Consider the following 24417-nt stretch of genomic DNA (forward strand, 5'->3'; position numbering starts at 1 on the left):
GAATTTTCTTCTTAGCACTGCTTTCACAGTGCCACATAAGTTTGGGTATGTTGTACATTCATTTTCATTGAATTCTAGGAAGTGTTTAATTTCTTTCTTTATTTCTTCCTTGACCCATTGATGATTCAGTTGAGCATTATTCAGTTTCCATGAGATTGTAGGGTTTCTGTAATTTTTGTTGTTGAAATCTAGCTTTAAGCCATGGTGATCCAATAAAATACAGGAGGTTATTCCATTTTTTTTTTTTTTTTGTATCTGTTGAGATTTGCTTTGTAACTGAGCATGTGGTCGATTCTAGAGAGGGTTCCATTGGGTGCTGAGAAGAAGGTATATTCTTTTGTATTAGGGTAGAATGTTCTGTAGATATCTATTAAGTCCATTTGAGTCATAATATCTGTTAGTTCCTTTATTTCTTTGTTAAGTTTCTGTCTGGTAGACCTGTCCAGTGGTGAGAGTGGAGGGTTGAAGTCTCTCACTACTAGTGTGTGGAGTTTGGTGTGCGATTTAAGCTTTAGTAATATTTCTTTTGCATGTGTGGATGCTCTTGTATTTGGGGCATAAATGTTCAGAATTGAGACTTCATCTTGATGGATTTTTCCTGTGATGAATATGAAATGTCCTTCTCCCTCTCTTTTGATTAATTTTAATTTGAAGTCCATTTTGTTAGATATTAGGATAGCTACACCAGCTTGTTTCTTAGGTCCATTTGATTGGAAAGTTTTTCCCAACCCTTTACTCTGAGGTAGTGTCTGATTTTGAGGTGTGTTTCCTATATACAGAAGAAGGATGGATCCTGTTTCCATGTCCATTCTGTTAGCCTGTATCTTTTTAGAGGCAAATTGAGTTTGTTGATATTAAGGGATATTAATGACCAGTGATTGCTAATTCTTGCTTTTTGGTGGTTGTGCTTGTGTGTGTGTGTGTGTGTGTGTGTGTGTGTGTGTGTGTGTTTCCCTTCTTTGGGATTTGTTGTGTGGGATTATCTATTGCCCATGTTTTTGTGGGCACATCTAACTTCCTTGGCTTGGAGTTTTACTTCTAGTGCTTTCTTTGGGCTGGATTTGTGGATAGGTATTGTTTAAATTTGGTTTTGTCATGGAATATCTTGTTTACTTCATCTATGGTGATTGAAAGTTTTGCTGGGTATAGTAGTCTGGGATGGCATCCATGATATCTTAGTGTCTGCATAACATCTGTCTAGGACCTTCCTGCTTTCAGTCTCCATTGAGAAGTCAGGTGTAATTCTGATGGGTCTGCCTTTATATGTTACTTGGCCATTTTCCTTTGCAGCTTTTAATTTTTTTTTTATTCTGTATGTTTAGTGGTTTTGATTATTATGCGGCGAGGAGACTTTTTTTGGGGTCCAATCTATTTAGTGTTCTGTAAGCTTCTTGTATCTTCATAGGCATTTTCTTCTTTAGTTTGGGGAAGATTTCTATGATTTTACTGAATATATTTTCTGTGCCTTTGAGCTGGTATTCTTCTTCTTTTATCCCTATTATTCTGAGGTTTGGTCTTCTCATGGTCACCCAGATTTTCTGGATGTTTTGTATTATGACTTTGTTGATTTTAATGTTTTCTTTGACCAATGAATTTATTTCCTGTATCATATTTTCAATGCCATCTCTTGTATTCTGTTGGTTATACTTGCATCTGTAGTTCCTGTTTGTTTACTCAGAATTTCTATTTCCAGAATTCCCTCAATTTGTGTTTTCTTTATTGCCTCTATTTCAAATTTTCAAGTCTTGAACTGTCTCCTTCACCTGTTTGATTGCTTTTTCTTGGCTTTATTTAAGGGATTTATTGGTTTCTTCCAATTGTTTGTTTGTTTTTTCCTCAATTTCTTTAAGGGAATTTTTCATTTCCTCTTTAAAGGCCTCTATTATTTTCATAAAGACATTTCATGGTCATTTTCTTCTACATTGGGATGTTCAGATCTTGCTGTTGTAGAAGCGTTAGTTTCTGGTGGTGCCATATTGTTCTTTATGTTGTTAAATACATTCTTACACTAAAATCTACCCATCTCTTCCTCTAATTGGTGCAGGCGATGGCAGTGCATTGGGGGGCAGGGAAGGAGGCGCTTACCATGTGATTGGTGCAGGCAGCAGGTGTGGTTCAGGGAGTCCCTCTTTGTCCAATCAGTGCTGGTGGTATCTGTGTCTCTGAGGTTGCTGAGTTCATGTGGGATAGGTGGGCTTGGGGGGGGGCAGGGTGGGGCTTATAGATTACAGGGACTGATGGGGGTAAAGGCCTTTCTGTAGGCGCCTTGCCTGCTGGCCGGCTTGTGGGCCTGCACTGGGTGGATGTAGGGGGGCCTAGGGACTAGAGACTGGGCTGTCCAGCTGGGAGAATAGTCATTCACCTCTTAGTCCAATCAGTGCTGGCAACGTCTTTGTCTTAGGGAGCTGCTGAGGTCATGGGGGATGGGTAGGCTTAGGGGGCAGAGTGGGGCTTGTAGATTATAGGGTCTGATGGGAGTAATGGAAAGGCCTGCCTGCAGGCTGGCTCAGAGGCTGTGCTGGATGAGTGGGGGTGGGGGCATGGTGTACCTTGGGGCCTAGTGCCTAGAGACTGGACTTTCCAGCTGGAAGAATGCTATATATTTTTAAAACGTCTTGACTTCAGAAGTATGTTACTTTGGAGAAGAGGTTATGCTGTTGTTTCCACAGGAAACAAGAAGCTGTGGATTACTTTCCAGGTTAATATGGTACAATTGAGGACAACCCCCCTGAAAATTTTTGATGACAAACATGAAAAAACTATGGGACATGTAATGTATATTTTACCTGCTCCAACATTAAACAAAAAAAAAATCATCTTTGGCTGACTTGTATACAATGCAGAGTCTGTACTTGTATAATACAGATATATATGTTACCTTTAAAAGTTTATGTATTTTCAGAACAAGGGGCCAGACACCAGTGAAATGAGTGGACCAGGTGATCCAGCCTCTCAGAGTGCCTCTGTTACAGTTTCCTCAGAGTTCTGTATCCAGAACAGCTTCAAGGCTGCTAGCTAAGATGATCCAGTCTAACAAACTATTTCAGCCAAGACCTGAAAATTATTCTGATTTTCTCAGAGTTCCCCCAAAGATATCAATGCCTATAAAAAGCAGAAAGCAGTTTAGAGAAAACAATGCCCCCCCCCCAAATTTGGTTATAAATGTTTGTTATCATTTAAGGGGGGTTGTTTACAAGTTGTTATTGGTAATGCTAAAATAACCTAAACAAATATTAAATTTAAAGATCTTTTTCTAAAAGAAAAAAGGGGGATATGATATGGAAATGACAGAATAAAAGGGCAGATTATTGAATCTTCAATAGCTACTAGTCCTAAATATTTTACATTGGTATGGGTTGTGGTTTACTGATACAAATTTAAATTAATTTTGTTATGCTTTTATGTATGTTTCTACTCTTGTTTAAGGTATTATGCTTATACAGCTCATTTAAAAAGTAATATATAATTAAGATTATACATAGGGGGGGCTGGAGAGATGGCTCAGAGTTTAAGAGCACTGCTTGTTCTTCCAAAGGTCCTGAGTTCAATTCCCAGCAACCACATGGTGGCTCACAACCATCTGTAGTGAGATCTGGTGCCCTGTTCTGGCCTGCAGGGGTGTGTGCAGACAGAACACTGTATAATAAATAAATAAATAAATAAATAAATAAATAAATAAATAAATAAATCTTAAAAAAAAGATTATACATAGGTTAAGAGTTAGTCACACTTAGTCATTTTAGTTATGTTTTCAAGGTCATACAGAGATATATTTTAGATAGACAGGTAATCTTAAACACTTCTTAGACCTACAGAGTAGGCATTAAATGTGTTTAATAATCTAAGGCTTTTTATGACAGTGAGACATTCTGCTCCTGACAATACCAATCTGCTTCATGGAAGATGATGGGCATTAAAGAAACTCCATATGGAGTTTGCTTTCTTTGTGTCAAAGGTCAGCCATTTGGGCAAAAAACTGCCTTTGCTTCAATTACTGACATATACTGTCCAACTAGACCAACAGGATGCAGAAGAATGTGACTGTTAGACTTTGCCAACACAAGGTAGGACAGTGCTTCAAATTCCCTGCTTCTCAGAAATGTCTGTCAGATATTCTAGGCCTGTAGGCCAAAGATGGATGATCTTTGGTTGACTGTCGAGGCAGCCAGATGTTCCTGTCACTAGATAATATTTCACCCTTTTGGGGTCTTTCAAGGCAAGACAAGATATTCATAAAGTTTTCCTTAGTTACGATAAAAGGTAAATTAATTATAAAATTTTAGAGTCATAAAGATAAGATAGATAGTAGAATATTTTCTCTGATTTTGCCAAATACAAATTGATTGAATACTGTAATTCTTACTTAATAATTTTTTTATTGTATACAATTTTATTATGTTAAAGTTAAAACCTTTTTTTTAATTTTTTTTTTTGAGACAGTTTCTCTGTGTTGTTTTCATGCCTGTCCTGGATCTTGCTCTGTAGACCAGGTTGGCCTCTAACTCACAGAGATCCACTTGCCTCTACCTCCCCGAGTGCTGGGATTAAAGGCATGCCCCACCACCGTCTGGCTAAAACCTTCTTTTTTAATTAGACAAAAATGGGGAAATGCTGTGGAATAAGCCTTCTGTACACTGTGGGAATACATGTCTCTATGATTAGTTTAATAAAGAAGCTGACTGGCCAATAGCTGAACAGGATAAAGTTAGGCAGGAAAGCCAAATTGAGAATGATAGGATGAGGAAGGGCAGAGTCAGAGAGAGCTGCCACCAGCTGCACAGAAAGCAAGATGTGTAAAAAAAAAAAAAAAAAAAAAAAAAAGAGGTAACAAGCCGTAAGCCACAAGACAAAGAAATATGGGTTAATTTACGTGTAAGAGTTAGCTAGTAACAAGCCTGAGTTATTGGACAAGCATTTGTAATTCATACGTAGTTTCTGTGTTGATGATTTGGAAACTGGTGGGCGGGAAAGAAATGTCCTATAGACCGGTGTCACCAAGGACTGAACAGGGAAAAGAGACACACACAAGACTGGGCAGAATGACCTGGGCTCCCAGGAGGAATCAAGGTCCTGCCAAGCTCCACAGTGGACTGAGCAGGGAAAAGAGAAACACAGATCTGGGGCTCAGTGCCCCGGGTTCCAAGGAGGAAGCATGGTGCTTCCCCGTGCCACGAAAGACTGAACATGGAAAGGAGACACATATGCAGGCCTAGAGCTGAGTGTTCCAGGCTCAGAGGAGGCAGTATGGTCCTACCCAGCACAAGGACAGAATGATCTGGGCAAAGAGGCGCGCATGCAGGCAGGTGGTGTGCCACAGGCATCGGGGAGGAAGCATGATCCTGCCCATCACCTCAACGGACTAATGGAGCAAAGGGACACATATGCAGGCCGGGGTGAAGTGCCCTGGGCTCCAAGGAGGTAGCATGGTCTTGCCCTATGCCACCAAGAACTAAACAGGGGGGGCTGGAGAGATGGCTCAGTGGTTAAGAGCACTGACTGCTCTTCCAGAGGACCTGGGTTCAAGTCCCAGCACCCACATGGCAGCTCACAACTGTCTGTAACTCAAGATCTGATATCCTCACACAGTCATACATGCAGCAAAACACCAATGCAAATAAAAATAAATAATAATTAAAAAAAAGAACTAAACAGGGAAAAGAGACACACATGCAGGCCCAGAGTGGAGTGCCCTGGGCTCCCAGGAGGCAGTATGGTCCTGCCCTGCCCTGCACCACGATGGAGCGAACAGGGAAAAGAGACACACGTGCAGGCCCAGAACGGAGTGCCCTGGGATCAGAGGAGGCAGTGTGGTCTTGCCCAGTGCATCGATGAACTGACCTGGGTAAAGAGAAATAGACGCAGACCCAGGGCAGAGTGCCCCAGGCTCAGAGGAGGCAGTATGGTCCCACCCAGCGCATGGAAGGACTGAGCTGGGCAAAGAGACACTAGTGCTTGTGTTACGTAAAATGACTGGATAGCAAATTAACTCTTGCTTAGCCCTAAATCTTTTCTGGGACCTTCCAGAGATCCCATCCATATTCCTCGCCCTTCAGAATCTTAAGTAGCCCAAGCTGTCCTCAAATCACTGTTGCTGCGGATATCCTTCAATTTACACTCCCCGCCTCCACGAATCCAGGGCTTCGTGCATCCTAGGCAAGCACTCTCCGTACCGAACCACATCACCAGCTCAGACCTACCATTTTATTTAAGGATAATTTACCCAGCTGTCTTGACAGCTGGGATGAGATGAAAACTGCGAAGGTGCAGTGTAGATGTAACCAATAGAATACCACCACAGTGCAGCTTCTGGGTCTCACCAGGATGGCTCCCCAAAGCCAGCACCTTGCAAAAGCCGCTGGTGTCCCAAGAAAAGCTGCTCGGGTTAGGAACGCGCTGGTCGAAAGCCGGAACCTTTGGTTCCAGGCAGTGCAGCGAGCCGGCAACATCAAGGATCTTCCGGGGAGAGAAGTGGGTGCATCGCCATGGCCGCGGCGCCGTTCTTGAAGCATTGGCGGACTACTTTTGAGCGGGTGGAGAAGTTCGTGTCTCCGATTTACTTCACCGACTGTAACCTCCGCGGCAGGTGTGGCCCCTGGGCGGCGCAGCCGCAATCCGCATCCGCGCGCTCATCCCTTCCCTTCCGGAGGGAAACCCAGGCTTGTGGCCACCCGGGCCGCGGAACAAAGTGCCCGCCGCGGACAAGGCAGGGGCTGGGGAGCAGTGGGTAGAGGGCGGTTTGTGCTGCTGAGCTGCCAGGCAATCCTCAAGGTGTTAAGCTGAGAAGAGAGTTTTCCGACCCGTCGGCTGGCTCACGGGTGAAAAGGGGGGCGGCTTCAAGCACGCGCCCATTGGCTCTTCCTGCTCAGGCTCTTCGGGGACAGCTGCCCGGTGACACTGTCCAGCTTCCTAACGCGGGAGAGGCTTCCCTATGAGGAGGCGGTGCAGAAGAACTTCAGCCCTGCGCAGGTCGGCGACAGCTTCGGACCCACGTGGGTAACACCCAGCTTGGAGAAGCCCCGCCCCTCTCATGCCTCCTCACCAAAGCCACGCCTCATTGTCTTGGGCCCTGGACTGCTGTATGGCAGAGAGTAGCGCCCTCTGCCGGGAGAATCGCCTTCATCCTTTCATGTCTTCACCTGAGTATTTTCATCCCTGCCGCCTCTGTCCCTTTCCCTCTCTAGGTGAATGATCTTTCCCTTGGGTCTTTGTTCTTCCCCAATTCTCCGTTCCGGTGGCTCAAAGCTGAGTACCTTGTGATGCTGCAGATGCGTGGAGAAAGTCTTAAGGCCCTGCTGACATTTAATTCAAGAACAGGGTTTCCACTCCTAGGCCCATCACAATAGCTCTCTTACAGATGGTGGACCTGCTGGTTCCGGGTAGAACTGGTCATCCCCGAAGCATGGGTGGGCCAGGAAGTCCATCTTTGCTGGGAAAGTGATGGAGAAAGCCTTGTCTGGCGTGATGGAGAACCTGTCCAGGTGAGGTACAACCCCTAAACCCAGCCACAGCCACAGATTAGCCCTGGTTTTTGGAGAAGCCACAACTGAATGACTGGCCCTCCAGAGTGGTTTCATGATTTTAGGACTGAGAGAATTGCCTTTTGGACGCCAGTGTTATAAGCCCCCAGTTTTCATAAACTGTTTTTATTGTATTTAGTACACACTTAATGGAGAAACTTCAGATCACTCTAGAATAGTATTAAGTAAGGCATTAAATTATCTTCCCATGAGTAATGAATCTCTTATCTCCACATCTCATTTCCCAGATCTATAACCGCTTCTGTATGTTAAACGTCATACCAAGTTTAATCTTTGTAGTCCTGTATGATAGGACTGTATGTCCATTTATTCTATGGTTCATACAACTTCCATTCCAAATTCCAGGATCTGGGGTGAGAATCGTCCTAAAGGGAGGCAGAGGCCTACTCAGCCTTCATCCCTTCACTGGCTAAACAGATGCTCCCTGGGACCCACCTTATTGAACACTGGGGATGAGCAAATCTGTCTCCAACTCCTTGGACTTTTTATTTAATTAACTGAACCCAGGATCTCAAAATGCTAGGCAAGCGTTCTTACCACTTTGTTAATCCACCCTTCACACACCCCCATTTAATTTGAGAAAGGGTTTTGCTGTGTTTCCATGCTAGTAACATCAACCTTGTTATCCTCCTGCATCAACCTCCCAAGTAGCTAGAAGTATGGGCCTGTATCACCATATCTGGCTCGTTCCATGCGATTTCCCTTTATATATTCACAGGAGAGAGGCTATCAGAAGCCACTCCAGGCCTCCTAACCCCTGCCCAGGATCCTTCCCGTTAGATCATCTGCTAGCAAACATGCTGTAGGCTGGTCATCAGTTGGTAGGACACTTGCTGCCAGGTGTCCCTGATTAGTTTATCCTAGCCTTTCCTGGTGGAGAAGACTCAGGGTTGGGCAACTGGATGGCAGAGCCTGGCCTCCTTTGGCTTTACACCTCCTCTGAATTTTCCAAAGTCCTCAGGCCCTGTCTTTTCTTTACCAGGGTTTGACCAAAGAGGGTGAAAAGACCAGTTATGTTCTGACCAATAAGCTGGGAGAAGGAGACCCCCGGAGGTGAGCGAGTCCCTCGGGACTAATAAACTGGGAGGAGCGGAGGCCTGAGTGACCTCGGAAGTACCTCCTAGCACATCTACCCTCACATACTTTGGTTATAGGAAGCTTGATTTTTTTCCTGAATATAAAAACATTTACTGTCTAGGGCTAGAGACAGACAGGGCTCAACAGTTAGAAGCACTTGCTACTCTTCTAGAGGACCTGAGTTTGGCTCTCAGCATCCACATCGTGCAGCTCATAACTGCTTATAGCTCCAGCTGAATTCTGAGGGTACCTGCATGCATGTGGCATTTATTTACACAGACATAAATTAAATCTTAAAATAGTTTTTCTTTTCTTGTGACACATATAAAAGAACACAAAGAAATAAATCACTCCTGTTATCCTTCCACCCAGGGATGGCCATTCTTCATATCTCATCATTCATAGTCTCAAAATTTCTGTTAGTAAAAACTCTGTTTACCAGTTGAGAATCTACCTCTTTGATAGTTTGCACTCAGACCTTTTACATTCCATTTTTTTTTTTTTTCATATTGTGGGGGCATCTATGATGCCATCAAAAAATAAGAAATTATTGGTTTGGTTGGTTTTTGTTTGTTTGTTTGTTTGTGTTTGTTTGTTTTTGTTTTTTGAGACAGGGTTTTTCTGTGTAATTTTGGTGCCTGTCCTGGTACTCGCTCTGTAGACCAGGCTGGCCTCGAACTCACAGAGATCCTCCTGGCTCTGCCTCCTGGGTGCTGGGATTAAAAGCATGAGCCACCAGGCCGGGCATTGTTTTTTTTTTTTTGTTTTGAGACAGAGTCCTACTGTATAGTCCTGGCTATCCTAGAACTCACTATGTGGACCAGGTTGGCCTTGAACTCATATAGATCTACACGCTTCTTGCCTTCCAAGTGCTGAGATTAAAATTGGATGCCGCTGGGTGGTGGTGGCACACACCTTTAGTCCTAGCACTCAGGAGGCAGAGGCAGGCGAATCTCTGTGAGTTCGAGGCCAGCCTGGTCTACAAAGAGAGTTCCAGGAAAGGCGCAAAGCTACACAGAGAAACCCTGTTTCAAAAAAACCAAAAAATAAAATAAAATTGGATGCCACCATGCATGATGGCATTATTGCTTTTTATATTTAACTGTACATGGTTTCAGATTATTCCAAACACTGGGAATATGGTAAAGTGCCCTCGACAACAAGGGGAGACAGAAATGTTCACAGAATTATGACACTGCTGAAGAGTCTGGAGGAGCATACTGAGAACTCCGTAGGAGAATCTCCAGACTAGGAAGGGCCGGAAGAAGTGGCAGAAGGGCCTCCCCCGTGCCGCTGAGTTTAGCCCCGGCAGAGCACTCTGCTGCCCAGGTGCTGCTTCCAGGAACAGCTGTGCTGTGCTGGCTGTGGAGCTTGATGCTGAAAGTCAGCCTGGGAAGAGCCGAACTTGTCTCCTGTGCACTGAGGGCTCTGAGACAAGAATACGTTACAGACAGCTTCCGACATATGAAGCTAAAGGGCAGTGCAGCCCGTAGGAATCCAGACTTAGCCACTCTCCTCTCTGCCCATAGCAGGACACACCTCAGGAGGACATGGGTTTGAACTGGAGTTTACTGTGGTTCTCCCACAAACACACCTGATATCCCATGGGTTCCCCGGAAGTGGATCCTGGAAGTAAATGGGGAGGAGTCACCTGAATGCCTCCGACGTGCCCTCTTCTCAAGCTCCCAGGATCTCTGCCCGTCCATTGACCTGAGACTGCCTCTCTGCATTATAGCTTGACCCTCTACGTGGAAGTAGCCTGCAATGGGCTTCTGGGGGCCGGGAAGGGAAGCATGATTGCAGCCCCTGACCCCGAGAAGATGTTCCAACTGAGCAAAGCTGAGCTGGCTGTGTTCCATCGGGATGTCCACAAGCTCCTGGTGGACCTGGAGCTGCTGCTGGGTGTGGCCAAGGTACTGGAGCGCCCCCCACCCTCCAGCCCCCACCCCCATCTCGAGCCCTGTTCCAGGCAGATTGTTTCTTGGGTCAAATCACTAGAACTCTGGGAATCCAGTGTCAGAGTTGAGTGTTCTGTGTAAACAGGAATGGTATTGAGTTGGGGCACCAATGGGAATACTGGACTAGAAATGGGGGAGCTTTGCGGAGAACCCCTGAGAGACCAGCTGGAACCTAGTTCTGTAGTCACACTTGAGGAGGCATTGAAGTACAGAACCCTGCCACAGGGCCTCGGGGAGGACAACCAGCGCAGTTTCCAGGCCTTGTATACAGCCAATCAGATCGTGAATGTGTGTGACCCCGCCCAGCCTGAGACCTACTTAGCAGCCAAGGCCCTGGCCTCCAAGTTCTTTGGCCAACATGGAGGTGAAAGTCAACATACCATCCATGCCATGGGTCACTGCCACATTGATACAGGTAGGACACCAACCACTGGTTGTTAGGGTGTCAGGGGTACCCCTTTAAGCCCTGGCTGTGCCTGAAAAGCACATGATCCTTGGTAATTTTTTTGCTGCCTTTGGACCTTATTTTTCCCCATGTGTATAATGAGTTAGGGATCTTGGATCATGGGCTCTTCTAGCGATGGCTTGCTTATTCTTCCAACAAAAGCTGATGCCTTGAGAGGTCTGTGACAGACATTGGATAGATTGAGGAGACTGATGACCCCAGAGTGGCCAGGCACGGTGATGTTGCATATGGAACTTGGGGCTCGAAGAGGTATTTAACCTAGCTAGATTAGGAAGTCCAGAGAGGATTCCTGGGCACAGTGACTTTTGAATTAGTGAGGATGAAAAAACTGGATCGAGACAGGGACCCCCAAGCACGGGGCAGGTTTCCAGGAAGGGTCAAGTGTTCGGATTTGAACCTGATGAGCTTGGAGTATCTCAGAGCTTTGGGCTTTTGTTTATTTGCCCATTGTTACTGTGTTTAAGTTCAGGTGTTTGCTGTGTATCATGGGCAGGTTTTGGTAGCAGTCCCCCGGCCTCCGCCCCCTGAATGCTGGATTACAGGTGTGAGCTACCACACCCTGACATGCATATTTTAAACAAGATCCTTGCTGTGTTCATTCTGACTCAGCTAAGGTTTCTGAACATGGAACACGGGCTCTGTCTGCTGAGCCCCCCATGTGGTGTCCTGGGCTAATAAGGTTGGACCTGAGGCCTGTAGATCAGGAGGCACTGGAGGTACCTCCCATAGTACAGCCTGCTCAAACAAGCCCATCCTCTGTCACGTTCTAGTACCTCTGCCTCCGGGGAATCTGAGCCTTAACGTAATGTTCTTCCAGGACCTGGTGCCTGTGTCCTGACAGTTGATCTCAGCCTATCTTCCCCCACCCTCTCCTCCTACCTTGCAGGATGATACAAAAAGGGTTAGCAGGGTAGACTTGGATGGGAAGAGGGCTAGGCTGGGTCTGAAAAGGCTTGGGGGTGAGGAAAGAGGGGGTGGGCTGGAGAACTGTGAAGAACGGGCCTTGTTGTCTCTCTACTCCGGCCCCCTCTCTCCCTAGCCTGGCTTTGGCCCTTCAAGGAGACTGTCCGGAAATGTGCCCGGAGCTGGTCAACAACAGTCAAGCTCATGGAGCAGAACACTGAGTTCGTCTTCGTCTGCTCTCAGGTCAGAGGGCAGCGACGTGGAGCAGGGTGGGCCTGAGGTTCCCTAAGGTCTGGGGACTTCAAGGGCCAAGAGTGTTCCTTACTCAGCTTCCCATAGGGCTACCAGATGCTGGACCATGAGGAGGGTCCTTTTCACTCTTACCCAGCTCCTACCTCACGTTCCCCTTCCCCACAGGCTCAACAGCTCGAGTGGGTTAAGAGCCACTACCCTGGCCTGCACACCCGGCTCCAGGAGTTTGCCTGCCGTGGACAGTTCGTGCCTGTGGGGGGCACCTGGGTAGAAATGGTAAGTGCCTGTTCCTAGCACCATTCTCTAGCAGCTAGTCAGCTGGGCCGGAAATGAGCAGAGTGGACTCTTGCTGGGCTATAACCCTGTGTTAGAGCCCCCCTTGCACCTTCCCAGCGGGGTGAAGTGGGCCCAGGCTCCTACCTGTGTCCAGTCTGGCGCTAACCCCAGCTCGTCCTGCTGTCCCCCTGTCAGGACGGGAACCTTCCCAGTGGAGAGTCCATGGTGAGGCAGTTCCTACAGGGCCAGAACTTCTTTCTGCAGGAGTTTGGGAAGATGTGCTCTGAGGTAGGCTGGGGGCTGCCACAGCAGGCTGTACACAGGGGCCCCTGGGACTTGGCCCACAGGGTCTGAGACTGAGGTGGTTCCACTGAGCGAGCGCTCACAGCCTTCTCCCCGCAGTTCTGGCTGCCAGATACATTTGGTTACTCAGCACAGCTCCCCCAGATCATGCGTGGCTGTGGCATCAAACGCTTCCTGACACAGAAACTGAGCTGGAACTTGGTCAACTCCTTCCCAGTAAGCAAGCCCCAGGGGTCAGGGTCACAGGGTTTGGATCCCACTTGGCCCTTCATCCTTTTCCAGGCTCTTGAGGGTGCCTGGACAAACCACCAAAACCCTATCCAGACTGTGATAGGCCTCTGCCTGGATTACAGCTAATATGGATGTGGATGGCCCACACTGCCTCAGGCCTGACTGACCTCTCTCCTGCCTCTCTCTGCCCGGCAGCACCATACCTTTTTCTGGGAGGGGCTGGATGGCTCCCGAGTGCTGGTACACTTCCCACCTGGAGACTCATACGGAATGCAGGGCCATGTGGAGGAGGTGAGGGGATATACAATGCTGGGGATTCAGAGAGGGCTAGGTATCCTGTCCTAGGCTGACCTGTCCCTCCCCATCTAGGTGCTGAAGACCGTGACCAACAACCGAGACAAGGGGCGGACCAACCACAGTGGCTTCCTCTTCGGCTTCGGGGATGGCGGTGGTGGCCCCACACAGACCATGCTGGACCGCTTGAAGCGGTTGGGCAATACTGATGGGCTGCCCAGGTCAGGCCTGAGCCAACATCAGCCCTTGGCTCTCAAGCCACCTTCATATAGCCCCACCTTCAAGCCCTTTCCTTGAGCCTGCCCTTTATGTAGGAAGTTTATGTAGGAAGCTCAGCCCTCCACTGGACCTTGTGTCTCAAGTCCTGGCCTATCATTCTCCCAAACTTCCATTCTGGGGATAGGGTGGAGGGAAATTCTGATTAGGAAGGGGCTTGACCCCACCAGAGTGCAGCACTATCTACAGGGAATTTTCTAGGGAGTGTCTTCTCTGTTGGGGCCCTCTGGTCTGCACTGTAGATGAAGGGAAAACTCTTCCCAGCTGGGAGCCCAGGCTTGTGGTCTTCCTCAGGGTGCAGCTGTCTTCTCCTGGACAGCTCTTCACAGCACTGGAGAAAGACTCGGGGCAGCTGTGCACATGGGTTGGGGAACTCTTCCTGGAACTGCACAATGGCACCTACACCACCCATGCCCAGGTCAGGGCCAGGCTACCAGCCTGGCAAACACAGGGCCTTGGTCTGCACGGGGCTGTGGGGAAAGGGTGGGGAGGGGCCGAGGTGGGGCTCAGCGGGCTCCTTCTCCAAGTGGGTGCTCGAAAAAGAGAGCTGGGTTAATCCCACACACAGGCCGGGGGTGGGACAGAACCTCTCGAGGGCTCTGGTGGGAGGCCACTTGTAAGTTTCCGATGAAAGACCACGTCCAAGAGGCCTTGGGAGGCTGTCAAGGGTTCTGAGCAAGAGAGAGCTTTGGAAGGTGCCCTGGTCACAGCACACTCCCAAGCTGGTCCTCCCTCTCTGGGCACAGCTCAAGAAGATGAATCGGGAATGTGAGCAAATCCTCCATGACGTGGAGCTGCTGAGCAGCCTGGCCCTAGCCCGCAGTGCCCAGTTCCTATACCCAGCGGCCCAGCTGGAGCACCTCTGGAGGTCAGGCCCGTGCGCCTTCCTGCTGCTCACCTGACTCCTCACCCCCTCATTGGTTGCCCCTCCCAGCCTTTCCTCTCTCTGCCTGTGGTGTCTGTCTGCAGGCTTCTGCTGCTCAACCAGTTCCATGACGTGCTGACCGGAAGCTGCATCCAGCTGGTGGCGGAAGATGCCATGAACTACTATGAAGGTGAGGCCGACCTGACTTCATGGCAGTCCCGCCGTTCTCCACCCAGGGCCAAGGGGAACCCACCGCCTACCCATGATCAAACCCGTTTCCCCTCAGACATCCGTTCCCATGGCAGTACACTGCTCAGCACTGCAGCTGCGGCCTTGTGTGCTGGGGAGCCAGGTCCCGAGGGCCTCCTCATCATCAACACATTGCCCTGGAAGCGCACGGAAGTGTTGACCCTGCCCAAGCCGGGTGGGGCTCACAGCCTAGGTATGAGCTGAAGGGGAAGGCTAGGCAATGTGGCAGGGATACTCCCCCAGGGATCTCTATCTTGGGGTACCCCCCTCTAAAAAGAGAAGTCGCTGCACCCTGTCCCAGTCAACCTATCCTTAACCCGAGTAAGGTTTCTAGAAGGTCAGCGAGAGTACACTGATGCTCAGGCTTTGTCCCCAGCCCTGGTGACAGTGCCCAGTGTGGGCTATGCCCCTGCTCCCAGCCCTACGTCCCCGCAGCCCCTGCTGCCCCAGCAGCCTGTGTTTGTGGTGCAGGAGGTAAGTCCCAGCGGCCTCCAACGGGGTGGGGCCTACTCTGGGATGCGCCTTGGTCTTGACCCGGGTGCTGGGGTGATGCGCAGTTTTAAGAGGGTTGGGCTGGGGGTGGGGAGCACAGCTAACTCAGCTTAAGGACTCGCCCACCCAAGGCTGATGGTTCTGTGACTCTGGACAACGGCATCATCCGGGTGAGACTGGATCCAACCGGCTGCCTTACTTCCCTGGTCCTGGTGGCTTCTGGCAGGTGCCAACCCTTCATTGTTCTTAACTCCATTCTGGCAAGTAGATCCCGAACTCTGCCCTCTTCCCTCTGGGCCCTGGCCACCACGCTGTCCAAGTAGTCTACAAGTGCGTCTAGGCTGGGACCCACACATAGGCAGGGCAGCCTGGGCTAGCAGTCCCTTAGCCCCTGGCCCTGTTTAACCTGTCCCCACCAAGTACGACCGGAGAGAGCAAGGTCATACTCTTGTGACGCACCCGTCCCTATGTCCTTCCAGGGAGGCCATTGCTGAGGGTGCCCTGGGGAACCAGTTTGTGCTGTTCGATGATGTACCACTGTACTGGGATGCGTGGGATGTCATGGATTATCATCTAGAGACACGGTACATGCTGGGCAGATCCTGGGGGTGCTTGTGGTCATGGATACATGCTGCTCTGGCTCAGTGCTTCCCACCTTCATCCCACAGGAAGCCTGTGCGGGGCCAGGCAGGGACCCTGGCGGTAGGCACTGAAGGAGGCCTTCGGGGAAGTGCCTGGTTTCTGCTGCAGATCAGCCCCACGAGTCGGCTCAGCCAGGAGGTTGTGCTGGACATTGGTTGTCCCTATGTCCGCTTCCACACTGAGGTAGAAGGGGCAGGGTAGTGGCCTTCTTTCCCAGATGGAGCTGGTGAGGAGACCTAATGGTCTTCCCTTGTCCCCATGCTCCATTCCACTCCCAGGTGCACTGGCATGAGGCCCACAAGTTCCTGAAGGTGGAGTTCCCTGCTCGCATACGGAGCCCCCAGGCTACCTATGAGATCCAGTTTGGGCACCTTCAGAGACCTACCCACTATAACACCTCTTGGGACTGGGCTCGATATGAGGTCAGACATGGGGACAAGGGAAAGGGTAGGACTTGGACTCATCCCTGACTGAGGAGAGACTAGTTTTTGTGATTTGTGGGCAAGAGGAAGAAAATGCCGGACACCTGTGCTTTCTACCATGGGCCAGGCATTTGCTAAATGCTTCTCTCTGCTGTGACCCCATAGCCACTGTTAGCATTTCACAGACAGCGGGCAGACGGGTGGGATGGCATGCCCAAAGCTCCTTGAGTGTCCGCTGGGATTCAGCCGTGGGCTCCTACTGCAAAGAGCGTTGGGGTAGAGCCACCCACAGGCCTTGGGTCTGCCCTTCAGGTGTGGGCGCACCGCTGGATGGATCTGTCTGAGTGTGGCTTTGGGCTGGCCCTGCTCAACAACTGCAAGTATGGAGCGTCGGTCCGAGGCAATGTCCTCAGCCTCTCACTGTGAGTGCAGTGCCTGCCGGGCCCAGGGCTGGCGTGGTGTGGGGCATCCTGTGTGAGAGCTCCAGCCTTTCCTTTCCCCACCCACTCCAGCTTGCGTGCACCCAAGGCCCCAGATGTTACTGCTGACATGGGGCGCCATGAATTCACCTATGCCTTGATGCCACACAAGGGTAAGTACCAGGGTGATGGGCCCTTCTGTTGCTCTTGGCACCTCCTTGCCCTTTCCTGAACCTCCCAGCAGGCACTGGGGTAAACTGAGGCAGCCTAGCCCCATAGCTCCTCCAGAGGCACTGTGGGGAACTCGCGTTGTCCACATGTGTTTCTTTCCGGTCATTCCCCAGGTTCCTTCCAAGAAGCTGGTGTCATCAATGCTGCCTACAACCTCAACTTCCCCCTGCTGGCACTGCCAGCCCCAGGCCCGGCCCCTGCCACCACCTGGAGTGCCTTTTCTGTGTCTTCGCCAGCTGTAGTGTTGGAGACCATCAAGCAGGCAAGGGGCGGGAGAGTCTAGGGAGGTCCCTGGGATGCGCAGGTTCTTGGCCCCGCCTACCGCCCTGCCTTCCTTTCGCAGGCCGAGAAGAGCCCTCAGCACCGCACGCTGGTCCTAAGGCTGTATGAGGCCCACGGCAGCCACGTGGACTGCTGGCTGTACACATCTTTGCCCGTTCAGGAGGCCATCCTGTGAGTGGAGACGGGAGAGGTTGGGGGTGGGAGCCCCGCCCGTGTCAGCCCTTACGGACTCCCCCTTTCCTCCATCCAGTTGTGACCTCCTGGAGCAGCGAGACCCTACAGGTCACCTGTCCCTGCGGGACAACCGCCTGAAGCTCACCTTTTCTCCCTTTCAAGTGAGGTCCCTGTTGCTCACGCTGCAGCCTCCCCCGAACTGAATCGTGTCGGTGGAAAGCTTTGGGAACTCCTCCTTTCCACCTGCCCAGCCCCCAACAAGCATCTGTGCAATAAATGCTTAGACTGGCAGCCCTGTGCTTGAGCCTCGCTGCGCCCCTTAGGGCCACTCTTAGGCCCGAAAGGAGGATGGAGAGAGCTGCTTTCCAGGGGCAAGAGCTGGGGTTACCTGTGTGTGCAGGGTCCGGCTTGTGGCCCCATCTCAGAGACTGGAGACCCTGAGATAAAGGGTTCCTCCCGTGTTAGCAGCAGAAGGGCTACGGCTGGACACGAGGCCTGGAGGCTGCCACCACCCTACACACACACACACACACACACACACACACACACCTTACACACACACACACACACACACACACACACACACACACACACCCCTTCCTATCCCAGCACCCTCAACTGGGAGGAAAGCTTTGGGCAAGTGTTAGGCTGGGAGTGCAGCCAACCATAGGCCCTGAAGAATCCTGGACTGCAAGAGCTCTGACACCTGGATTGCCTGAGCCGGGGTCTGCAGAGGGGCTGGCCCTGCAGAGGCAGAGTGTCCTCTCATTGAGTCTTGTGGGGGTGGGGGTGGGGGTGGAAGGCAGGGGTTACATTTATAAATAGGTGGAGCCACGCAGCCAGCCTTTCCAACCTGGCCTTCCCATGCAGCCAGCCCAAAGGTTCAAATTCATTAGTGTGTTAATGTTTTTCACATGGGCTTTTTAAAAATGTGGAAGATGGTATATATTCATAAAATCACAAGCCAGGAGGTGGTGGCCCATGCCTTTAATCCCAGCAGTCAGGAGGCAGAGGCAGGCAGATCTTTGAGTTCAAGGCCAGGCTGGTCTACAGATCAAGTTTGAGGAGGCTACACAGAGAAACCCTGTCTTGAAAAGACAACAAAAATCAGCAGGGTGTGTGTGGCTCACAGCTGTAATCCCAGCAGTTATGGAAATGAAGGCAGGAAGATCAATCAGGAGTTCCTTGTCATCCTTGGGTACACATGAGCTCAAGGCCAGCCTAGGACCTATGAGACCCTGCTTCAAAAAGGTTGTGCAGGAAAAGTCACAGGGCCTGGGGTACACCACCCTACCAACACAGCCTCCAGAGATCAGATCACAGCAAGGCAGCAGGGAAGGACACACCAAGCAAGGGAACCTCCCTCTAGGAGGCTGAAGTTCCCCCAGCCTCCCGGGATCGGGTATCAGCCTTGCTCTTCCTATCAGCCTTGCTCTTCCTGGGTCTGCGGCCACCTGTGGGGAGAGCAGGGGAGGCAGGGCCACCTGTGGGGAGAGCAGGGGAGGCAGGGCCACCTGTGGGGAGAGCAGGGGAGGCAGTGACTGTGTGTCCTGTACTAGGCCTTCTTCCCTCTGCCCACCCTGTTACCTCCCAGCCTCCCTGAAGAGCCACTCCCCGGGGTCCCTTTCCAGCTCCAGGAGGATGTTGAAAAAGGTCCACCTGTGGTTTCCGGTCGCCCCCTTCTCTTTCCTTTCTTGGGGGCTGTGGGGGTTTCTCGGCTTCGTTGGAGGCTGGTCCCTTCAGACTGTTGAGCTATACTCTTAGGAGGGTGTTTCCTGGCCCTCTGAGTCCTGGAAATAGACTTGCCTGAGAGCGGACGGTCCTGGATAGTGATGATGGTCCTTACTAGCTTTTCTTCCCAGCAGTTAGGATCTACCGCTGACGTTCCCCACCATGCACCCACACCCCCTTGAGAGGGAGTCAGCTGGCCAGGAGCCTGGCCTGAGAAGTGGGGTTGACCAGAGTAAGTGCAGGGGAGGCAGGGGCTGGGCTCATACCTCTTCCTTGTCTCCAGCCCCCGGCTGTGTCTCCCGTGGCTTCTTTTTTCGGGACCTGCCCCCTGGAGGATGTTGTACTGGACTTAGCCCTAGGGCTTCCGCCCCTCTCTAGACTCTTAGTGCTGGGTGACTCCAAGGTTGGAGAGGGATGGGAGGATGGGTGTGCAAGGCCGGCCCATGGTCCTTCCAGCTCTCTATCTCTTACATCAAGAGCTGCTTACCTTTGGGTGCCAAGGGTCCGGGATCACCCTAAAATGGAATGAAGACAATTCTGGAGTCAACCTGGTCTGGTGAAGGGGCAGTTTTCCTTGGAGCGGCAAGGCCATATCCTTTCAGATCAATATAGTTCCCTGTCTAGGAAGTCTCTGATTTCCTCCAACCCCTACACACACACACACACACACACACACACACACACACACACACACACACTAGCTGCTTTGAGCTGTTCTACTGGCCTGGACCCTGGGGTTCCAAGGAGAAGAGCATCACATGGAGAACTATACACTCAGGAACAATGCGATCTTTGGCAGGCCTCCCCAGGCTAAGGTCATCTCTGCCTGGCTCAGACCTCTATCTCCTATCTTGTTACCCCACCAGCTCTCCTAGGGTCTCCATTTGCCCATGTGAGCAGTAGGGCTCAAACCTGGAACCAGATGGTACGGCCATGCCGGTCTCGTAGGGAACTCATGCCTGGCACGCCATAGCACTGCAGCCAGGCTCGAAAGGCAGCAAAATCTTCCTCTCCACGGTCTGGCCCGTAACCTTTGCCCCCTGAGGGACAGAGGAACCAGTCAGAGGTGAGAGGGTGCTGTGGAGTGGGGGGGAACAAGGAGTCTGGTTCGACGTGGCTCAGACCTCAGCTAAAGAAGCTGATGGACTGAGTCAGGGCCACACTACCTCCCCCCACACTCTGGGTCCTGGTCCCTCTCCATCAGCAAGGTGAATCCTGTCCCTCCTGCTGCATGGGAGGCTGGGAAACTTGTCAAGAGACCTGGTCTGTTTAGCAAACTCCCATTCCCTAGGGCCAGGATGACAGCTGCCCAGCATCGCACAGAGGCTGAAGCAGAGATCTCTGGCCATCTTGGCTTCCCCAGGCCTCACCCAGCTGAATCACTTCCTTGGGCACCAAGTGACACAGTTCCAGCAGGTCTGGGTTCTGCAGTTTGACCTTGATCTTCTGGCTCAGGGTCAGCTCTGGGCTCTGAAGGGGCGTGGGCAGAACCAAGTGTTAACGAAGGGTACTCACCCCACCTCACACTGAGGACAATGGACTTCCGCTTTACGCTTGGCAAGACCTTTAATGTGGTTCACACCCCTTCCACACACTTGATGAGCTAAGGTAAGAGATACCTGACGCTACACATACCCTTGCCACCCACACCAGCGCGCGTACACACACACACACACACACACACACACACACACACACACACACACACACACATGCTTGTACACTGTCCTCACCAGCCGGGACTGCTGCAGGGCCTCTAGAACTGTCCGGGCCTTCTCGAAAGGGGGGATCTTCAGCCTGGGATGGTGGAACGGGCCCAGGCTAAGTAGTGGATGTGATCACCCAAGCCCCACCCCAGCCATTGTACCCACAGCCTGCCTGCTGACCGGTACAAGATCTCTGCCCGAAGATAGTTGCCAATGCCATTGAAGAATCTCTGGTCCAACAAGGCCTCACAGATGGGCCGGTCAAAGGCTTTGTTTGACAGGTTCCGAAGTACGTTGTCCCTGGAAGGACATAGGCTGGATGCATGAGACTCATCCCACACCCCGGGGTAGGGGTGAAGGGCTGGGGAAGCAGTTCTGAGTGCAAGGAGAAACGGTCCCAGCTTCCTCTGGTCTCGGTACTACATGGGAACAACACGGGGTTGTTTATTGTTGAAGAATCAAAAATGTTCAGCTAGGCCTGGTGGTTCACACCTGAAATCCCAATACTTGGGGGGCCGAGACAGAGGGACGGAGGCAGTTTAGGGCCAGCCTTACCGACACAGCTGATCCCAGGCCAGGTAGGGCTATAAAATAAGACCCTGTGTGTGTGTGCGTGCATGCACGCGCCAAGGTGTGAAGGATCTGCCTGCAATCACAACCCTGAGGCAGTAACCCTGCTGCAGCCTTGAGTATGTAGCAAATACCAGGCCATCCTGGTATACAGAGTGAAATCCTGTCTCGACTTGTCCCTACTCCCTTAAAATATAAAGGAATGGCTGGGTGGTGGGTGACAAGAAGTTATAAGAAAAAGAGCAGACACTTCTGTGGGGTGCTGACCCCCCCACCCCCAGGCACCTGGAGGACTATGGAAAAAGCTCTGAGGTCATCAAGAGATGAAACAGAACCTGTTGGCAAAGCAGCCTGTGGCCCCAACTCCCCAGGAAAGATGAAGCAGAGATAACCCAGGGCTATGGACAGTGGTTTTCCTGGGCCAGCCAGGAGTCAACTGTTTCTGTGACACCAGAGATGTGACCAAGTCTAGGGCTCAACAGAGGCACAAAATCTGTTCCCAGGAAGAAAAATGAGAATGTGCCAGGTCCACCCCAGGCCTGCACACCTGCATTTCTTGCCAAGACTCTCCAAGATTTACACAGCTGGTTCCCTCCGCACTGGCCAGAAGATGATCTCAGCTCAAAGGTCACTCCCTCAGGTGGCCATTCCTGATGTGCTCCCCACCATTGGGCAAAGGTCTGTGAATTTGTGTGTCCTGACCACTGCCTTACCTGCACATCATCAGTGCAGTGAACGAAAGGACCACACTCACCCTGTCCACTGCTGCTCCCTATAGGGCCTGCCTTGGAGCAGTGGCTTTCTTTAGAGGAAAGTACTGATAACAGGGGCAGTCAGAGGAGACCCCAGGACAGAGACGGGTGGGCAGGCAGAATGTGAGGACCACCAAGACCTGACTTCCGGTCACTAGACTACCCTCTCCACTGTGCAGGCTTGTCTCATAAGGTCCCTCTACTGTCCTTGACGGCCCGGGGCCACCAGGAAGCAAAGTGGGGTGCAGGGCCCCAGCCCAACTCTAGTGCTGTTCCGTGTCTGGGACCTCTGACTGTCCTCCTCCTCTGGACTGACCTCTCTCACACTTTTGCCGCCCTGACACCCCTCAATCCACAGATGGGGGGCTGAGGCTCAGGAGGGTTAGGATTTGTCTCTTGAGGGCCTGGATGGTACTCTACATACCCGGTCCTACCTGAACCGTTCATACTCCAGCAAGACACAGGGTCCACGGCCTGGCTGCCATTCACCCCCAGGGTCCCAGTGGCCAAAGCGTCGGATGTCCACGAAGCAAAGGGCAAGCCGGGGGGCGGGTGGGGCCGTGTAAAAACGTAGATGGGCATGGGGCGGCAGGGCATCTGCAGGTGCCAGTTGGAAGGATCCAGACATACCAAAGCGGAAGACAAGGGACAGTGGCTTCTGAGGGGGCTGGGCACCAGGCAGGGGGCTCAAGGTCAGGCGCAGCTCCTTGCCTCGGGCTAAGGCTGAGATATGGTAGGCACTGCTCTCGAAGGGCACCTCGGGGTTTCGGCTGACAGAGGACTTCTCCACACACCCGCCAAACACCAGCCCCTTACACGTCTCATTTACAAAACAGCTGGCAAGGTGCAGCTCTGGGCCCTCGGGCATTCTGAAGGAGGAATGGCGGCCCCTGTAGAGGGAAGAGGACCACAGGTTGTGCCAGAAGATACCTGTTAAGTAGAAATTGTCACCAAAGCTTTACAGAGTAAAAGGCAGAGAGGCACGCGGCCGTCTAGGATAGGCAGGAAAATGCTGACCTAGACACGGCCCCCGTTTCTCATCCAAAGTGCTGGCAAGGACAGGGTACCGGGAGGCTGAAGCTGGAAGGCAGGGCGGCTGTCTTGCTCACTAATGCCTTCCCTCCATGGGCTCCCACACCTGGTTGTAGAACACAGTTCAGATCTTTGCTGGAGCCTGATACCTTGTGTCCCCTGAGCTCCCCCACCCACCCACCCACCAACCTGTTCCTCCCATCTCCAGGCCTTGGCTCCTACTGTCCCCACACCACACACAGTAGGACGTTTGAGGGAGGCTTTCCTTCTCCCCATCCACATCTTGACTTCGGAGCTCCCAAAGTTCAAAGGTTCCAGCCTCTCCCTGCTGGCACCCCAAAGACAAAGATCTGATCATTCATCAACCACAGCTTAGACTGGCCCTGAATCTCTCTAGCATCCATGGAGGTAGAAACTCAACTGAGTGTTGGGCCAGCAGCAATAGACCTAGCCTGCTGCTATCACCACAACGACCGGACAGCCAGGGCAGGGAGCAGAACTAGGAGGGAATGCTCCATTTGTGTACAGCCCTGTTCTCACAGACCCCAGGGGTGGGGTTGGGTAGGTACAGTGGGAGTGCCAGGAGGGACCGGGATCTGGTTCTTTGCCCTCACACCCTCACATCCTCTTTGCTACTTGCAGGATTTGGAGTGAAGGTACTTGTCAGGAACACGGGCGGTTTAGCTAGGGCAGATGCCTCGGCACCAAAACGGTTCCGTTAGCAGAAAACCTTCGGAGCCCTAGTTTTACCAGGAGACGGAGCTCCCTATCGAGTCCCCCTCCACCTCCACCGCCCCCCACACACACATACGCGCGCGCGCGCACACACAATCTTGGGTTCCCTGCCTGCCCAGGCTCCCAGATAGTTTAGATTTTCAGTTCCACTGAGGACCGGTACCGAAAACATCCAAACTGGATACCTGCTCTGGTTGAGGCTCAAACGAGGCTGTGGCCACTAAGGGGTAAATCACAGCGTCCTGCCGAACCTCAGAGCACGCTGGGAGAGGACGTAGCCGCCCTGGCCCCTCCTGGGAAGTGTAGTTCCTCGGGCAGGAGGCGCAGAATGGAATGGAGTTCTTCAGTTATGGGGATCCCGGGTGTTGGGCAAGCTTTGGGGCAGTCGCGTGGCCCGGAGGTGGCGAAAGAACCCGTCTTACGGTGAGCAGAGCCGCAGTCAGAACTGGTGCCCGGAGTCGCAGCTGTCTGCAGTTGAGGTTGCCAGTTAGTCTGGCCAGGATTGACACCCGCAGCCGGAAACGGCAAGGACCGGGTAGAG

At 51.6% G+C, this 24417-nt stretch overlaps 2 protein-coding genes across 9 annotated transcripts; one reads left to right on the forward strand and one right to left on the reverse strand.

Annotated features, from left to right (window-relative positions):
- The first annotated feature begins 6397 nt into the window (after nucleotides 1-6397).
- LOC114690310 (alpha-mannosidase 2C1) lies at nucleotides 6398-17636 on the forward strand. Of its 3 annotated transcripts, none has more exons than XM_028865023.2 (26): nucleotides 6398-6583; nucleotides 6867-6989; nucleotides 7355-7478; nucleotides 8521-8591; nucleotides 10351-10528; nucleotides 10799-10988; nucleotides 12079-12185; nucleotides 12360-12470; nucleotides 12666-12758; nucleotides 12873-12989; nucleotides 13200-13295; nucleotides 13374-13519; nucleotides 13869-13992; nucleotides 14321-14442; nucleotides 14544-14629; nucleotides 14726-14881; nucleotides 15052-15187; nucleotides 15290-15406; nucleotides 15660-15764; nucleotides 15849-16005; nucleotides 16101-16244; nucleotides 16557-16666; nucleotides 16757-16836; nucleotides 17008-17156; nucleotides 17238-17347; nucleotides 17427-17636. In XM_028865023.2, the coding sequence occupies exons 1-26, from the start codon at nucleotides 6483-6485 to the stop codon at nucleotides 17551-17553; spliced, it is 3180 nt and encodes a 1059-aa protein (XP_028720856.1). In that variant the 5' UTR covers nucleotides 6398-6482; the 3' UTR covers nucleotides 17554-17636. The 3 variants fall into 3 exon arrangements, with proteins under 3 accessions (XP_028720856.1, XP_028720854.1, XP_028720855.1); XM_028865021.2 differs by having other exon boundaries at nucleotides 6400-6583; nucleotides 15065-15162; nucleotides 15312-15406; XM_028865022.2 differs by lacking the exons at nucleotides 6398-6583; nucleotides 6867-6989; nucleotides 7355-7478 and having other exon boundaries at nucleotides 10148-10528; nucleotides 15065-15162; nucleotides 15312-15406.
- An 832-nt stretch (nucleotides 17637-18468) lies between these two features.
- Nucleotides 18469-24147, reverse strand: LOC114690311 (endonuclease 8-like 1). Of its 6 annotated transcripts, XM_037207483.1 has the most exons (12): nucleotides 24062-24103; nucleotides 23331-23469; nucleotides 23127-23247; nucleotides 22544-22999; nucleotides 20968-21087; nucleotides 20815-20878; nucleotides 20452-20551; nucleotides 19994-20121; nucleotides 19569-19596; nucleotides 19348-19409; nucleotides 19010-19172; nucleotides 18469-18864 (listed from the first exon to the last, which is right to left on the reverse strand). In XM_037207483.1, exons 4-12 carry the CDS (start codon nucleotides 22975-22977, stop codon nucleotides 18716-18718), a joined length of 1248 nt encoding a protein of 415 aa, XP_037063378.1. In that variant the 5' UTR covers nucleotides 22978-22999; nucleotides 23127-23247; nucleotides 23331-23469; nucleotides 24062-24103; the 3' UTR covers nucleotides 18469-18715. The 6 variants fall into 6 exon arrangements, with proteins under 6 accessions (XP_037063378.1, XP_037063379.1, XP_037063377.1 ...); XM_037207484.1 differs by lacking the exon at nucleotides 23331-23469 and having other exon boundaries at nucleotides 18469-18834; nucleotides 24062-24147; XM_037207482.1 differs by lacking the exon at nucleotides 23331-23469 and having other exon boundaries at nucleotides 24062-24147.
- Nucleotides 24148-24417: the final 270 nt, after the last annotated feature.

This window comes from Peromyscus leucopus, chromosome 7 (genome assembly GCF_004664715.2).
Source record: "Peromyscus leucopus breed LL Stock chromosome 7, UCI_PerLeu_2.1, whole genome shotgun sequence".
Classification (NCBI taxonomy): domain Eukaryota; kingdom Metazoa; phylum Chordata; class Mammalia; order Rodentia; family Cricetidae; genus Peromyscus; species Peromyscus leucopus.

Bases quoted from the DNA above. Each gene is read 5' to 3' on its own strand.
- LOC114690310 (XM_028865023.2), top strand. From the start codon at position 6,483: ATGGCCGCGGCGCCGTTCTTGAAGCATTGGCGGACTACTTTTGAGCGG. The intron at 12,186-12,359 runs GTCAGAGGGCAG...CCTTCCCCACAG, and splicing joins TCGTCTTCGTCTGCTCTCAG to GCTCAACAGCTCGAGTGGGT. The intron at 13,296-13,373 runs GTGAGGGGATAT...CTCCCCATCTAG, and splicing joins TGCAGGGCCATGTGGAGGAG to GTGCTGAAGACCGTGACCAA.
- LOC114690311 (XM_037207482.1), bottom strand. From the start codon at position 22,977: ATGCCCGAGGGCCCAGAGCTGCACCTTGCCAGCTGTTTTGTAAATGAG. The intron at 20,552-20,814 runs GTGAGGACAGTG...ACGCCCCTTCAG, and splicing joins CCCTGCAGCAGTCCCGGCTG to AGCCCAGAGCTGACCCTGAG. The intron at 19,173-19,347 runs GTATGAGCCCAG...ATCACTATCCAG, and splicing joins GGGCTGGAGACAAGGAAGAG to GACCGTCCGCTCTCAGGCAA.